The sequence below is a fragment of the Haplochromis burtoni genome, unplaced genomic scaffold (genome assembly GCF_018398535.1).
Source record: "Haplochromis burtoni strain Fernald_Lab_line unplaced genomic scaffold, NCSU_Asbu1 Contig_236, whole genome shotgun sequence".
In the NCBI taxonomy this organism is placed as follows: domain Eukaryota; kingdom Metazoa; phylum Chordata; class Actinopteri; order Cichliformes; family Cichlidae; genus Haplochromis; species Haplochromis burtoni.
The window spans coordinates 823,596-840,269 of record NW_024582597.1 but is presented as its reverse complement, the minus strand read 5'-3'; the positions used below and the strand labels follow the sequence as shown (position 1 = coordinate 840,269).

The window sequence follows — 16,674 nt, the reverse complement described above, 5'->3', positions numbered from 1 at the left end:
AAAGATGTAAATACAACAATGTAACAACAACTCCTACACAAAAGGAGTCTGACATTAAATAATAATAATAACTTATTTTGCAGGGAAGAATCTTCAGATCACTGGTTACTCTTGTTGCCTGATAGTTTTAGTAGAATTAAAAAGTTGTTGGCGTTTCCCACCGTTTTAAGTTCCGGAGTTAGTGTAAACGGAACCTTAAGCGCGTGTTCGGTTTCTATCTGTGCTGTTTCCTAAGTAGCACAGAGTGAACCGGATATTATCGGAATGTCAAAGATGGGACTCCTCATGTAACGGTGGATTTTTCTTGAATAGTTTGTTTGCTTGTTTTTGGCGTCTTACCGGATGGTAACACATTGATTGGACTTTTTATTTGTGAGGGGAGCACTGCTCGGGAGGATATGGCTCTGAGCCAAGTTAGTCGCAGTGTGCGGCTGCTCTTAGGTCAAATTCAACGCTGTCGGCCAGCCCTGCTTTCAAACCAGACGGGTAAGCAAGTAAAGCTAGAAAGCCTTAAACTTTCTATCTGCAGTCATAAAAGTTGACCAGACTCTAATTGTCACACAGCTCGGTGTCTGAGTCAAGCAGCTTCTCAGCCAGAGCCCTCCGCGGATGAAAATGAAGCCGTGAACCCGACCTTTGTAAACAGAAATCCCCGCAACCTGGAGCAGATGGCTCTGGCTGTGAAGGATCGGGGCTGGAAGACAACCTGGCCACACCGGGAGTTCTACCACAGGTCTGTAAAGGTTTAAGTTCTTACTGTGAAATCCAGAATCAGACTGAGTACCACTGTGAGGGTGCATCCTGTTGATTTAAAGTGAAATTAGTCTGTGGAAACAGGTGGTTTCTCTATAACGGAATTCTGGATTCAGACGAATATTGCTCATATATGAAATTGTAAAGGGCTTGTAAAGGGCTTTTACTTTGAAGTCCAAAATCAGAGTAACGTTATACTAACCGAGTAGCACTGCTAGGGTGTCTCTTGTTTATCTAAAATCATAATAAAATACCAGAGTGTTAGAAAAGAAAAAGAGTGAACCAAACGTTAAAAAAGATCAGTATCAAACCAGAAATTTGACATGAGCATGAGAAGTGAAAGCAAAGTTACCCCAAGGTTTCTGATACAAGATTTAGCAAATATCAGAAGGGGACCAATCTGTCAGGGGCACAAACAAGGACTTCAGGTTTTTCTTCATTATTAAGTAGGAGAAAGTTGTCAGCCATCCATCTTTTAATAGCCTAAGCATATATTCAGGATCTGTAGATTATAAAATTCTTGGGCCTTAAAAGACGACCTATAACTGAACTTCGTCTGCATAGCAGTGATAAGAAATGTTCATAAATGTTCAGAAGAGAGAGCAGATATAAAGGCCCCAATACAGAACCTTGTGGGACACCATAGACAGACCCCCCAACATGATTGCATTATAAAAGCTGTAATGTCACATTAGCTGTTGTATTTTTGTTTTTTTCTTCAAATGGCAGTTTTTAAATTTCATTCATATTTTAGTATTCCAGAAATAAATCTAGTTGTGATGAAATAAGCATAGTCGTGATACAGCTTACTGTAATTTAACAACTATTGTTAGTGAGGACTTGTGAATTACTTTCTAACTTTATAGTAACAACTGTTATGAGGTAACACATTGTTAGAAGGTTATACAATAACTATATCAGTGTAATTAGTAATGTAACCAGTTACCTTATCAAACTAAATTACACATTTAAAACGACTTCAGTCTATGAAGGATTATGACTTTGTAACAAGCAGTGACACAGTCATTGTTCTTGAGACGTGGTGGCGCACATGCATTGATCTAAAGAAACAGTCAAAGACACAAAATGAACAGAAAGATATGTTTAAAAGTGTAGCAGTTGTTGGTAACAAAATTCAAAGAGAAATGGAGACAACAGTCATGTGCATCAACCCCACATTGGATCACAGCTTACAGCCTACAAACAAGTATCTATTTATCTAAATTTATTAATTATTTTCTTAAATTAATGTTAAGTTGTATAACTAAAATTGGGAAACAAAGATAACTGTTTTTATATTCACTACTATTATTCTAGATTATACAAATATTCTGTATTTGTTCTACCCCATTGGGTTCAGAACTGTCAGTATGAAAGGACAAAAATGTAATGTAATCAGTCAGGTTGATATGAAACATAGCATATTCATGCATAAAGAACAATTATCTCTATTTAATTTCCTCTCATGCCTGTCATTGTTTCAGGTTGATGTTCTCCCGTAGCCAACACCATGTGACAGCCCAAGTGTTTTCCAGCTGCTCCCCTATTCCGGTGCTTTCTTGTTCGACCAAAGAGTGGGCTGTGAAGAAGGAGCTGGCTTCTACAAACTGCGTGGCAGCCTGTCAGGCTGTGGGCGAGGTGCTGGCGCATCGCTGCCAGCAGGCTGGCATCACCAGGATGGTGTATAGGGTGATTCCCTGGACATACCGCTCAGATTCTGTGAGTACATGCAGCAGGGACTGGAAATAAAGTTACTGTCATTTTCCTTCACTTAGGTAGCCATTTGCTTCACGTCTCTCTCTCTCTCTGGCTTTTCTGTTTTGCAGGTTCAGTCTTTCAGAGCTGCAATGAAAGCAGGAGGAATAATTCTAAGTGAACCCAGAAGGAAATACATTGGGACCTGACTTTAATTCATCAGTCAAATCAGCTGTTCTGTATAAATCTGCTCTTTATCCCCATTACCCCTCTCTTTTGTTAACTATTACTGTGCTGATATTAAGATTACAACTGCTACAGTAAAAAATAGGAATCAAAAGAAGGCTTGTCCCTGTGCCATGTCTCTTTTATATTAAATCAGTCTCCTCTGGTTTATTATTTAATCAAAAAATAAAGGTTCTTGTTTTGAGTACAATAATTTATTTTTTACTCAGGTGCATGTAAACAAGAGTGAGGTGCAGGCAGCAGAGAGTCTGTTACAATAAGGAAATGGATGACAATAAAAACCAATCACTGATCATTTTAATCATAGTACAGTGTGAAGTTGGCTCAGGCGGTGGGAACAGTGTGTTGGGATTATAAAGTGCATGTTTTCTTTTTTCCTCTTTTTTTTTCCCTAATAGTGAGCATGCAGGTTAAATGCTTTCTTTTTTTTAGCTTGGGTTCACTGGATAAAAAGTAATACCAGCATAAAATAAGAAATGTCCTCATCAGCATCTAGTGAAAACAGAACATGGAATAATTTAAGTTGATCCATTCAAAGTCCATATAAATACAAACTCAAACCCTGAACAGTGTCTTCTCACAGGCTGGTATAAAACACAAAACATGCACCCAGGCCATCAGCAATTATGTGACTATATATACTGTAATTGTGCACAAACTTGTAAAGTCACATTTATGATGACAAAAAAGTGGCAAATGGTACAAGAGAAATGCAATATATTACCACCACCTTGTACTTAAGCTAAAACATTAAAAACATCATTACAGAATCACTTTTCATTCTCAGGTTGAAGGCACTCATGTAGCCCTGGAGCCAAAATATAATGGATGAAAATAAAATAGGTGGGAAAGGTTCCTAGCAAACCGACATTTCCTTTAAATATATTGGCACACCGGCACAGAGGAATACAGTTTGGCAAACTGGCGTATGCCATAAAACTAGCCATGACATAATCCATAATGCACAGCTTAGATACAGTGAAATCCTCCATATCTGCACACGGTATGTGTTGTGAGAAGGAGGAAATGAACACTTTCTGCTTTGGGCTGGCAGGATACAGCCTCGTATAAGGAAATTAAAACAGTTATTGCATAGATACCTCTGAAGTGTTGAAAGGAGAGCTTAAAAAAACGGAAGAGGGACTGAGGGAGCTCGGCAGGGACATGCTGGTTCATATATGTTTGGATACCTTCATAAACATAAAACATAATAATACAATAATGCACAATGATTTCAGATATCCTGGCTTTCACTGGTACAGCAATACTGCAGCATGGCCCTTATAAAAATCAACTATCTACTATAGCTTTTATGAGGTGACATATGCAATCCAAGACCTGCAAAATATAAATTAAGACTTTAGGATCATTGTATAAAAACCTTGGCATGTTCCCAGAGCACACGTTCCTTCTTTTCTCCTCTGTGCCTCATTTATAGTTCCTCTTGTACCTCCCTGCTTGTTCATCTTTTTAATCACTTTGCGGCTTGCTTTGGCCCGCGCCCGGCCGGCTGGATGGTTCAGGTGAAACATCCACACATGCTTTCTGGTGAGTGAGACACCGGCGCCCATAGCTACGCCTCCGCTGTCCTGGTGACCGCCTCGGACTGCCAGGCATCTTTGAAAAGAACAAAGTAGGAAAGTACAAAGTTATAACATTGGGATTAATTCTTCAGCAAGAAATCTACTCCACAGATACATCGCAACCCCAAATGCCTCTGAACGCTATGTGACTACCTGACGTAAACCTCGGTCGAAATCTAACTACACGTTGTAGCCGGCGACTACTGTGATTATCCTGCTTCAGTACCGTCAATACCTTCTATTTCTGGCTACTTATTCACAACAGTTTTTTAATTTATCAGTGATGGCATAACAGTCCTCGCTTCAAGATAAGGAATAACAACGAAAGGACTCACAAATGTCAAAACTATTGGAACTGATGTAAGGAAATGTACAAAGTAGACAAAAACTTGACAGATAAATATTTTTAACTGTAACTGTGAGATGATTAGCACCTAAAGCAACACAACCATAAATGCTGCCAAAAATAACGTTGACCCCTGAAGTGGATTACATCATAATCTCTAGAAAGATTCACACAGAAGACTAAATCAGCTACTATTTTGGTAATATAGTTACTGGCAGGACACAAGGTGTGAAAAAGGGGGGATGGAAGGCCTTACAGGTCCTTATATAGAGTCAAACTAAAGATTTTGATTAAAAATGAAACCTAGTTTGGGTGTTTTTCCAATATGTATGTCTGTAGAAATATTAACATAATCACAAGAAGAAAAAGTTGCAATAAAAACGACCTCCAGTGCTACCCCTCAGTCTCCTAGTAGTAATGACAATATAAAAAAATCCTACATCACTTCATTCTTGCGGTGACGACAATGCTCCATCAGCCTTTTACAGCTGAGAGGTAAGAACCATGACTCATATAGTTAAAACCTTATTCATGAGCTATTTCAAACAACAGGCTTCGCTACATGTCCTCAATCTAAATTAGCCATTTCCAAACTGTCAGCTTAACTACAAAGAGGAGGCTAGAGAGACCAGCACTCTGCTTCTTTTACCTGATCATATCCTTTATCCACATCATCCATCTCGCTGATGGACTGCATTAATGAGTAGAGGTTCATTCTGCCACTACGATTAACACTCGGCATGACCTGGAGATTAAAGAGAAGTAAAAAGATGAGTAGCCTTTGATGCACTCTGCGTGAACATATGAGGACAAATGTAGGTCAGGCAGTCTGCTCACCTTTTCTGGTTCATTTACAGTAATCACAGGGCCTGTCTGCACAGGGTCTTGGATAGTGTCAGACTTTGGGGCAGGCTGTTCAAACACCTAGATGAGGTTGATAAGATATAAAGGAGTTAAAGCTGCAAAGGTAAAAAAATAAATAAATCCGGATTTTAAAAAGTGATAAATTGCTCAGGATCTGATTACCTCACAGTCTTCCCCTGAGTCATTTTTTTCATCTGGAATATCTACGCCATCATCCTCATCAAGTCCGTCATCTTCCTCATCATCTTCTTCCTCCTCCTCATCTTCTTCTTCTTCTTCACTTTCGGCTGTCTTTTCTTCCTCCCCTCTTTCCTCGTTTCGAACTGATTTTTGTCTTTGGTCTCTCGACTTTCGCTTCCAGAGAGCACTATGGCGCTGCTGGCTGGAATGATAAATGCACACAGAGCACATTCCTCAACTGAGCTCCCAAACTACAGAGAACAGGAAAAAAAGAGCACTAGGCCTAACCTTGCACTGAGGATGCCGCTGTAGGTCTGGAGCTGCTTCATGAAGCCCTCATTGGGCTTGATGATGGACCGGCGATCCCTGACGTAGGTCAGTGCCACATCCAGTGTCCAGTGCTGCTGCTTCATAGCGTAGGCAATCACTGTAGACGCAGAGCGGGACACGCCCATCTTGCAGTGAACCAACACCGCCTGACCACTCTTCCTGTAATACACAAAGATGAAGACGTAAACTCACACCGTGATTTTGGATTTTACTTAACAAATATTAAGTCGTGAAGGGAGAACTGCTGGGATGTATACACACATGCAAAATAATGCTCGGCAGTAAAACGCTTCTGGTTTGTGAACATGTGGCAGCTTTAAAACTGGCTGAGGAGCTGAACAAATTTAAGATTTGCAGCTTTAATTGTAGGGTAGCTTGGCCTTCTCTCACAGGTTTTGTTTCAAGACTCCAAACTGTAAACTGAAAACACAGAAGCAGTATTTTTCTATTTTCGTTGTGTGAATACTGCCTGTCATGATGTTTCACAACTCAGTCGTCGTTTGTAGACATCATTCACACAGATTAGACTTGAAATGGGAAGCCGAGTCACAGTGTGAACTGCGAAATTGGTGGTTATTCCAATCTTGATGGAATTCAATATTTGAGGAAACGTAGCCTTTCATTTTCTGTTAAAAGTGGGCACAGAGACCGACAACACTCTCAGCAGTATCCATTAAATATGAAGCTGCATGAAGCAAGCATAGCTCATCATAAAGACTGGAAACAGGGGGAAGCACTTCGTCTATAAAGGATTAAAGTAACGCATATAGTGCGCCAGTGCTGCTAAATCTCTCTAACATTTTATATTTTACGCTCACTGGCCACTATATTAAGTACACCGTTCCAACTCCTCGATAATGCAAGATGGATGGAAGAATGGTGATTTCACCACACAAGCATCTCTGGGATTTACAGAGAATGGTCTGGAAAGACAAAATATCAGCTGAGCAGTGGTTCTCTGGATAAAAACGCTTTGTCAGTGTCAGAGGGGATTGCTTAGAGCTGACAGAAAGACAACAGTAATTCAAATAATAAGTTGTTAAAACTAAGGTATGCAGAAGAACATTTCTGAATTTATAACATGTCAGACTGTGAAGACTTGTACAGTCTTGTTGCAGACCATGGGAACATAGTGTACCCAGAGCATCTTCAGCTCTGCCACCTCCACCTCAGCCTTCTGTCTTTTTGTCACTGTCACTGTTAGGCCTCACAACCATCTTGCAAACCTTCCCCTTCACTCTTGCTGCTATCCTTCTTCACAAATAACCCCTGACACTCATCCCCACCCACGAAACCCTGTCTGCACTCTCTTGTGCATTTAAATCATCTACCTTTATTATCTCCACTCCTTTCTTCTTCACCTTTCCACCTGTCTCCCTCTCATTTACAGTATGTCAAAGACAGACCTCTATGGATATTTAGATTCACACATTTCAGCCCCTAACCGAGCTTCTGTCCCACTGGAACAATTACAACCCTTTTTACAAGTCTCGATTTAAAAAGCCTCTGGTACCTTGCAGTGTTGATGAAGTTAAATGTAGCTGGCCAATGGGACAGCAAGTCTGTGGCTTCCACATCGTACACTCTGATGTTCATGTAATTGAAGGACTCTGGGAAAAAGTTGTCAATCTCCCTCGTCACATTCAGAATGTAGCCCACGCTGAAAAACGTGCAGAGACACACTCAGAGCCAGAGCAAAACATAGTGCATAGTGAAATATTACCCTTATAGTGAGTTAATGGGATACAGAGACAGACCACAACACACAGAGCTGCAGAAAGTGTTACAGGTTCAACTACTAACTTGTTTTTCTGCAGCTCCTCAAAGTTAGCTGCGTTCCACTCGGAGCCCTGAAACCATATAAAAACAAAAAAGGTTAAAGAACGGTCAGAGAAGATGAAAAGGAAAGGGCTGACAGAGCCATCTTCCCTATCGCTGTCAACACAGATCTGAAAGGGGAAGTTACAGTCACATGACAACATCCTGGCACTAAAAGCCATGTCAATTTTTTTGACCAAACAAAAGTGGCTGTACATAATATGTCTTTTAACTCTATCTGACCTTTAACAATGACTCACCAGGTATAGATAGTCAAATATTTTGGAGGGCTTGTCCATCTGAGCCATGGTGACCAGGATCTCATTGTCGATGTACTCCTTGTAGGGTCTCATGTCAAAGCCTATCCTGGTCTCCAGGGTAGCGTGCACCTACAGCAGAGAATGAATGCATTTTGTCACATTTTTTCACCTCAGTTATGCTCTAATAATTTGACTTTTTTTTTTTCTAAAACCAACTTCCTGTCTCTAGCTTCCCACACTTCTCACCATTTTGGATGTGAGGTTGTCCAGGTCTTCAGTCCTCATGATGTCTCTCAGGTGTTCTTTGATCAGGATCTCACTGGAAACTCTCTCTGCCGAACTTCCCAGAGAACAAAAGGGAAATTTTAGTACCAACTGGCAGGGAGGCACAAGCAATAAGAACAGTTTCTTATTATTACTACATTAATAGCAACATTAAGCAGTGAAAGTGCCATGTTTAATTAGTCTTTTTGAGGTATTTTCCACTTGATGCTACAGCTGTTCCTTTTTTAAAACATGGGATTTTAAGCACACAACGTTTACGTGTGGTGGATTGTGAATTTTCCAACTCCGGGACCAATAACTTAAAATGATACTTTAGTAAATTATCTTAACGTACATTATTTTTTTCTATCACATCAACTCCCTTGGCTACTACAAATAAAAGCATACCTCTGTCCATCGCTGTCCTTACGGATCGACTCCAGGTCATTCATGACCTCCCACTCATTGAGGCAGTTGCGATCGGACTCGATGTGCCGGTGGTAGTGCCGAGCCCATTCCAGCCCAGAGCCTGGGATCAAAGCTGCCTTGATTGCACGCTCACAGCAGCCATGCAACACCTGCAGCACTGACCTTACAAGAGGAGAGAGGGGAGAGGAAAAGCAAACAGAACATCACTATGTGTATTAACGACTTATCTTGAAATTTAGAGCAAATGAAAGCTATTGATATGCAAAGTGAGCAGCTGGACGCTGCCACAGTGGGGATATAAGCATCACTCACCACATGGTCTGCATGGAAACCGGTTTAAAGATTCTGGTCTCTTTTGCTGAGCTCACGCTAAAGCCACTACAGGAAACACACAGAAATGTGAACGCTCATTATTAAGCCTGACGACGAGAAAGAGAAGAACGAGAAATAAGACAGTAACAGTGTTAAGAAGCATCATTGTGCTACATCACAGTCTGACACACAAGAGAGAAATAATTCAGTGTGATTAGAATTAGTTCTTGTTCTTGTGGAATGAAAACGCGAGGACAGCGATTGATTAGCACAGTTGGAGGTGTGATCCAGCCTGATGAGGGGGAACATACTGGTGTGACATGGCAAACACATTTGGATGACACTAAAGCATGCACGCGCATTTAAAACACAGCAGATTAAGCACTCCATCATGTTAGCCCAACTGTTTTTAAACCCGACACCTCTCAGTTTACTGAGAGATCAGCTCTTCTATCCTTTTTTGAGCATCAGCAGCCCAAACTGTTTTAATCAAGACATAGCCGGCTATTTGAAGACACACTAAATGTGCTGGAATGGACATTTGATGTTCTTCACGCACTACAATGCAGTCAAAGAATAAATTTATTAAGACTTTAAATCAGCTAAACTCACTAACCTTTCAATACACAGTCGCATAAAAAGACTAACCATACTTTACTTTCATTTCATTATTAAAAACACATGACCTCCATGCTTATGCAATGATGTGACTGAGTGACAGGAGCTGTTGTAGTTCACAGAGAATGATTCAACTCCAAAAATAAGGACATTACTCATTCATATTATCTCTGGCCAAAATCCCAGAAATCAGGCTGCACCGTCTGTGCAGCAGCCTACCAATCACTTCCTCACGCTTGCTTTTACACTGAATATAATCCTTAATCCTTCTTTAAAAACATGCTTCTTACCCATCTCCGTCCAGATAAACTTGTGTATTGCTCCATATTGGCAGTACCAGACCGATGGTGCAATGACCACTAGAAACAGAAGGGGAGGACACATACACACAAGACAAAGGAGGAAATTGTACTTGTTAAACCTTAACCAGGAATTATTAACAGAACAGAAATCGTATCTTGTGCAACTGTACACCTTCGTCTTGGTTACACACACCTGTCTGAGTTGGGGAAATCCATGCCCAGCAGGATGCTCTCATGTTTGTTGGCCAGTGTGGAAACCACGATCAGATACCTGACTCTTACTGAGCTAACAGAATCTAACTGCACCGCCTGCATGAAAAGATACACAGAGGGAGGGATGACAGGGAAACACACAACTTGTGAGCACTGTGTTTTACATGCAAAAAAAAAAAAAATAATCATGGTTTTCTTTTTAAGTCTAAAGTTGCCAAATAAGGTTGGGTATTTGCAAGTGGTGTAAAATGTCCTGCGTAGTTTATTTTCTTTGGCCTTAAAGGAAAACTCAAATCAGGGAAGTAAATGTTGTCTTTACAGAGATCATGGCTGGCTCCTGTCTGGTTAAAGGCCTCTACCTATAGTTTTGCTGAAACAAGCTGAAACGAGAAAAGCTACAAGTACAGTTTGTGACTTGGTGCTTTATAAATAAAATTGAATTGAATGAAATTTTGATATGACATAAAAATATCATATCACCATTTCATTGCTATAGCAACACCATGCATTTACATTCCCTAGAGCAAGAATAAGACAAGCCCGGGCACGTCTGAGGGCAAGAGCCACGTGTCCCTGGCAAAATATGCAAGTAAATTGTTCCCACTGAAGGTGGACAGAACAAAAGTTTTTCACCACTTGAGGCAAAAATGCAACCTGGCTATAAAAGTGAAGCAGCTAGTGATGTGCAACACAAAAGTAAACAAATGTCTTACATCAACAATGCTGAAGCAAGCTTCATATGACAGGAAGCAGAAACAGTGGATGGAAATTACTAATATATATTGTTTGGTCAAAGCGATGATACCAATCCAAATGGAAAAGGAGGGCTATAAGCAACTTGTTGAAAAGCTCAACCCAAGAGACAACAACCCAAATGGAAAACATTTTTTAGTTTTCTTATGTGACAATATCATGCTCCCCCTGAAGAGTTGCAAGGTTAAGTTACTTCAGCTGTTATTAACCCAAAGAATAAAACAATTATCTTATACTTTAACTAAAAACTTTTTTAGGACAAACACTACCTGACTTTGCCCCTATTCTGTGTTATAATGCTGCTGCTGGTACATTGTTTCACAATTCAAATTTGGAAAGACAGTAGCTCATTGGAAAGTTTGAAAATGCCTTTCATTTAATTACTCTTAAAAATCCAGCTGCCTGCAAGCATCAATAAAATGTTGTTCCGTATTTTTCTCCATACATCCTCAACAATGTTCTTGTCGCAAATTTGCTTGGAATATTGCGATATACTTTCAAGATTAAATTGCCCACCCATCACACGTGATATTTTACTGATGCTTCCTACCAGGCAGTTTCACACATGCACTGGTGACTGGATATTTTCGGGATCTTATCCAGGAGGAGCTTTATGTGCTGCTAATTTCATAGTACAAAGTCTGTGTGATGCCTTCTTAAGCCAGTTTGAGATTAAGGCAGGTAGTTTTTTGGCTACTATACAGAAAATTAAATGGAAGTATTGAGCCTTTCTTTGTGAATGCTGTCATCAACACCAAATAATAGCTCTGTACATAGCCACAAATTTTCCTATACCATACTATATAAATATTACAAGAATAATATTTACGCAAGTTAGCTTGATGCTAGTGATACTGAGGACCAAAAAGCTGGTAACTCACTGTCTCTAAAGGTTTGTGACTTGTAGTGAGTCACTGAAATTTTCCCTTTAGTCACCTACCCTTTGAAAAAATCAATATGTGCAACAACACTCACCTTTAGGTTGTCTTAACATCATAAGCCATAATATTTACCAAAACTCAACATTTTGGAGTTACGGCCTTTGCCAGTGATACAATCGTATAAGTTTACTTGTTGATCAAAGACAAAAAGTTTCAGTGTGACATTTTTCTGATTTTGCTGATATGATCTGTAAAGACACGAGTCCTCACCAGCTTCACTGTATCTTCTGGTCTGAGGTGTTCAATCATTGCACGGAGATGTGTGTGGCGCATGTCTGGTGCGCCGCTGCTTTGCTTGACAGGAGAAGTCGGGGTGCGAGACATCTCCTGATGAAGGCTCCCGCTCTTGCCATCTTCCAGCAGGAGGACTGCCCCTTTAACGAGGGCAAAGCTCTCTCTACAGAGTTACAGAGAGGAGGTTACTGCTGCAGCCATCAAGTAACTGGTTATTGTCTTTCCTAGGTGTGCAGTTTAGAACTATTTAAATGTCATGTGGGTTACAGCTACCTTTTCTGAAGTCTTCCTCTTCTTTGGAGGCCTTCATCCTTAGAAAATAAATACATTTAAAAAATAAATCTTCATCATCAGGAATCATGAAAAAAAAAAAGTCTGGTTGGTTTGTATGTGTGCAGTTCACCACGTTAACTTTGATTTACCTATAATTACATTTACAAAGCCTGTAATGATTTTGTTAGGCAGGCTGTTGGCAACTACAATAAAGTGAAAATATTTAGCTCCCAAAAGAGGGTCAGAGAAGATGCTGGAGATTCAAATGCTACTTAAAATGAAAAACCTGTTACACAGTGTTTCTAATGCTCTCAGAATTAATTCATTCCAACTTAATAAAAACAACGGTGCTGAAAGAAGCCAACAAATATCCTGGAAACACTAGAAGCACTGTATGTACACATGTATGTACATGTTTGAGTGTGATGTCTTTCCTGTCTAAAATTTGGCCACAGAACAGTGGGGGGGAAAAAAGTTCCTCGGGTGAAATGTGGTACAATACAGATAAGGTGCAGCAGTGAAGAGACAGACACAAAGAGCTAAGTGGCATAGGGGAGGCGGAGTAACATTAAGTAGGTAAACAATGAAATAACAGAAAAAAAATAACAGTAAATGAAAGAGAAATGCAATGCGTAAAGAGGGAAGGGGGAAAAGAAACAAGAGAAGTAGCAGTAGTAACAAGGGTTTACAGAGAAAGAAACTTGAGACAGTAACATTACCTGTTACGCAACTGACAAGTCCAGACAGAGTCAAGAAAAAGAGAAAGAAAAAAAAGAAACAGAAGAGGAGAAGTGGGCAGGAGCCAGGAGCGGAACGATGAGGGTTTGAAGAAGGAAAAAAAAAAGGAGAAAACACAAGTTAAGATAGCAGAGCGTTTAGATTCTGTGACATAAATATGCAAAAAATGAGACTTGGAAGCACAGTAAAGTTATTTATGGTTTAATTTGCAATGATAGAGACCAGAGGGGAAAGCCAGGCCTTTGACATAATGCTGAAAAAAATTTATGATACAGCAGGAGAATGAGAGAAGAGGAGATGTGAGTGACAGAAGCGGATGATAGAGTATTGATGCAGTGGGCCTTTATATGCAAGTGATTTAATCACTATCTGACAATGCTTTAACAAGAGTTATATCTGTGGTATTTCTACCATGTAAGCCTATCAGTGCGATCACATCCGTGTCTACAAGTGAAAAACAAATCTGCCTTGTTATCATTCAGGCAAATGTAGTGATGATATCCACAAAGGGACACATTCAGGAGCCACTGCAGTTCACGCCGACCTTTTCAGGGGCTGGCATGAATGGCTTGTAGTCAACGTTCTGAATCATTCTTTATAAAAGAAAAGTAAACAACATAATATCTGCTGACACGATGCAAAATGTTTGTGTACAGCAAAACGGGGAGATAACTGAACTCACTGGCGTGGTGGAAATGGATGGGATCCTATGCAGGGTCAACAGAGCCATTGTGCAGGTCCGTCTGCACTTAACCTGCTGTTTCTTGCAGACCTAGACAGGCTCTGCTGGTTCCTCAGCCAAAACTGTGCCGTGGGTGGGGTCAGTACTAGTATTATTTTCTGAAATGAAACATGGATGTTTGGAATGCAGTTTCGTTCAATAAATAAGCTTGGTATCAGTGTGGTTTTAGGAAGTCAGGAAAAATTGCTGCTGAACCATTTTCACAAATCCAGGTAAAGCGTAGTTGTGCAATATGAGGAAATACAATATCCAAATATATATATATATATATATATATATATATATACACTCCACCACACATATATATATATATATATATATATATATATATATATATATTATATATATATATATATATACACATATATAAATGATTCATGAAGCAATTAGGGCTGCCACAAACGATTATTTTGATAGTCGACTAGTCACCGATTATTTATGCGATTAGTCGACTAATCAGATCATCATCCACTGGACGTAAAACTACAGCTTATTGCACCAGCAGCATCTGCTCTTATATAACTATCATTAGCTTACAGCTTTAAGCTTTTAAGGTGCTAACTAAAAATAAAGACAAGATGATAGTTTATTCAATTTTAATGAAATTTGCAGATTGTTTCGGTAAAGTTTAATAAACTCCTTGCTATCTAAAATATAACAGGACACCGGAGTATATTCTCCAGCATCTCACACTTCTGATAATCAGCTGTCTGCTTGACGTTTATTCAGCTGTGTAAAAACTATAACTTTAATCTCAGCCAAACCGATTTACTCAGGAACAAATAAAATACTAAAAAAAAAAAAACAAAAACCAAACAACAACATTTTTAATTTATCTAAGTGACTCATATATATTTAACCTGAGTCGCGAAAGACGGCGGTGGGTTTGAAAACAATTTGCCGGGAGTCCGGTGTTCTCACGGCGCTAGTGACCTAGCCCCCGGCTAGCTATCGAGCTAGTGGGTAACAGACGTCTCCGAAAACGTCGGAGCGCTTTTGAAAATATGTGGTGTCTTGATAAACTGAGCAGATATTTGAGGTTTACACAGCTACATTCTCGCCTGAAAATATGTTAAACGTTTATTTTGTGACCCAGAAAGAATAATAAGAGTAATATTAAAACTAACTAGCTACCGCCATTGTTGGAAACTAAGCTGGGCCGCGCTATGAATTCTGGGACACAGCTGCTTCTTCTTCTTCTTCGGGGTTTAACGGCAGCTGGCATCCTTGTACATGCAGTGCTGCCATCTTCTGTTTCAGTCCGTTATTACACTCTTAAATCCTGCTATTATTCCTGCGTCTTTTGCGATCTTACAAAGCTTCAAACGACACGTCGACTATTAAATCAGTCGTCGACGATTTTGATAGTCGACGTAATCGTGACTAGTCGACAAATCGTGGCAGCCCTAATATATATATATATATATAAATATATATATATATATATAATATATACATCACGTGCTGTCATATTTCTGTACGGATTACACCACTAATGGCAAACCATGGCTATATTTACAACATCTTACCATAATTGACTTAAAGTACCAAGAACTTTCAGCAATATCTAAAAACAGCATGCTCATCTAATTATTCTATATATAAAAAACGTCATGTTTTATAGATTGTAACTTTTAATAACAATGGATCAATTACCACCATTCCTCCCACAGAAATCAAACGGCATGACTTTAGCGCTGCAAAACCCCCTATTGTGTACATAACAACACGAACACGATTAGAAGTAGCCACAAAAACAACACTGCAAATGGCATTATATTAAAACTGATAAACCGATAACTGAGCGTCATGCTCGTTAGTTTTGTGCTGAAACATGCAGTCTATATAAGGATGTGGCTGGGGTAAAAAAATATATATCGGCCAATAAAGATTAAACAGAAATTTAGATAACTGCTGGTTCTCCGTGGTTTGCAGGTTCAGACGCGTTCAGCGTAAATGGTGTTGAAGTTAAAAGCATATTGAAGTTAAACTACTAGAAAAAAAAGAGAGAGAGAGAGAGAGCCTCTTGCCGCTACCTTGGCTCTATTATTGACACATGAACACCGCGGTAACGCCTTCGTAATATGACAGCAAATATGCGATACGGCTTCAGCTCGGTGCATGCGGACAATAAAGTTATTTCTTTCCTGGAGCTGCTATCGAGTGAGTTATCGTAACTACATGGTTGTAATACTGACAGACGGGCTCGACGCAAAGAGTAGCTCCTTTTGCAGTGATCACAAACAAGCTAGCAGTAATATGTAGCCTCTTACAGCCAGTCTTGGCATTCAACAGATAACCTCTAAAGCCTCAAGAAGGGCTTTTTCTTACCTCTCCAAGCTGGGTCCTCACTCTAATTTCCTGCTTCGGAGCCTGCTTGTTTTCCTTCCGTACCGAGAGCTCCTTATTCCGCCCTCTGTTGCTTTCTGAGGGTGAGGACTTGACCATTTACAGAGCGCAGAGGCTACTCCTCTGGAGAGTTTTTTTTTTTTTTTTAAACCAGCGAGCGAAGAGCAGCGTCGCGCGGAGAGAGCGAGCAGGAGGAGACGGTGACGTCTTACGCAAGCAAATTGTTCAGGCGCGTGAAGAAAATTATGCGTCTAGTTCATGTCTAGTCCACGAGTCTCTGGAGCAGTAGGCTGAAAGATTTTGCACGTTTTGCTTTTGCTGTGCTGCTGCAGAATCAAATAAATATGAAGCAGCAAAAGAGGAAATATTAAGTCAAACGGTTTGCACGCGGTAAGTGCATTTCACTGTAGGGGGCAGCATTGAGCTTATAG

At 39.9% G+C, this 16,674-nt stretch overlaps 2 protein-coding genes across 2 annotated transcripts; one reads left to right on the top strand and one right to left on the bottom strand.

The window, feature by feature from the left end:
- Positions 1 to 222: 222 nt before the first annotated feature.
- mrpl18 (mitochondrial ribosomal protein L18) lies at positions 223 to 2,791 on the top strand. The gene is made up of 4 exons (XM_005937745.3): positions 223 to 486; positions 565 to 733; positions 2,238 to 2,472; positions 2,580 to 2,791. The coding sequence occupies exons 1-4, from the start codon at positions 399 to 401 to the stop codon at positions 2,655 to 2,657; spliced, it is 570 nt and encodes a 189-aa protein (XP_005937807.1). The 5' UTR covers positions 223 to 398; the 3' UTR covers positions 2,658 to 2,791.
- A 183-nt stretch (positions 2,792 to 2,974) lies between these two features.
- si:ch211-203d1.3 (protein phosphatase Slingshot homolog 3) lies at positions 2,975 to 16,551 on the bottom strand. The gene is made up of 17 exons (XM_005937743.3): positions 16,226 to 16,551; positions 13,835 to 13,992; positions 12,415 to 12,452; positions 12,118 to 12,304; positions 10,194 to 10,309; positions 9,989 to 10,057; positions 9,081 to 9,146; positions 8,748 to 8,930; positions 8,322 to 8,415; positions 8,076 to 8,204; positions 7,801 to 7,847; positions 7,511 to 7,657; positions 5,956 to 6,156; positions 5,650 to 5,869; positions 5,461 to 5,547; positions 5,273 to 5,368; positions 2,975 to 4,311 (listed from the first exon to the last, which is right to left on the bottom strand). The coding sequence occupies exons 2-17, from the start codon at positions 13,880 to 13,882 to the stop codon at positions 4,165 to 4,167; spliced, it is 1,875 nt and encodes a 624-aa protein (XP_005937805.1). The 5' UTR covers positions 13,883 to 13,992; positions 16,226 to 16,551; the 3' UTR covers positions 2,975 to 4,164.
- Between the last annotated feature and the right edge of the window lie 123 nt (positions 16,552 to 16,674).

Excerpts from the sequence above, each read along its gene's own strand:
- mrpl18 (XM_005937745.3), top strand. The coding sequence starts at position 399 with ATGGCTCTGAGCCAAGTTAGTCGCAGTGTGCGGCTGCTCTTAGGTCAA. Across the intron at positions 487-564 it reads CCTGCTTTCAAACCAGACGG|CTCGGTGTCTGAGTCAAGCA; the intron begins GTAAGCAAGTAA and ends ATTGTCACACAG. Across the intron at positions 734-2,237 it reads CACCGGGAGTTCTACCACAG|GTTGATGTTCTCCCGTAGCC; the intron begins GTCTGTAAAGGT and ends TCATTGTTTCAG.
- si:ch211-203d1.3 (XM_005937743.3), bottom strand. The coding sequence starts at position 13,882 with ATGGCTCTGTTGACCCTGCATAGGATCCCATCCATTTCCACCACGCCA. Across the intron at positions 12,305-12,414 it reads AGAGGAAGACTTCAGAAAAG|AGAGAGCTTTGCCCTCGTTA; the intron begins GTAGCTGTAACC and ends GTAACTCTGTAG. Across the intron at positions 4,312-5,272 it reads TGGATAAAGGATATGATCAG|ATGCCTGGCAGTCCGAGGCG; the intron begins GTAAAAGAAGCA and ends TTCTTTTCAAAG.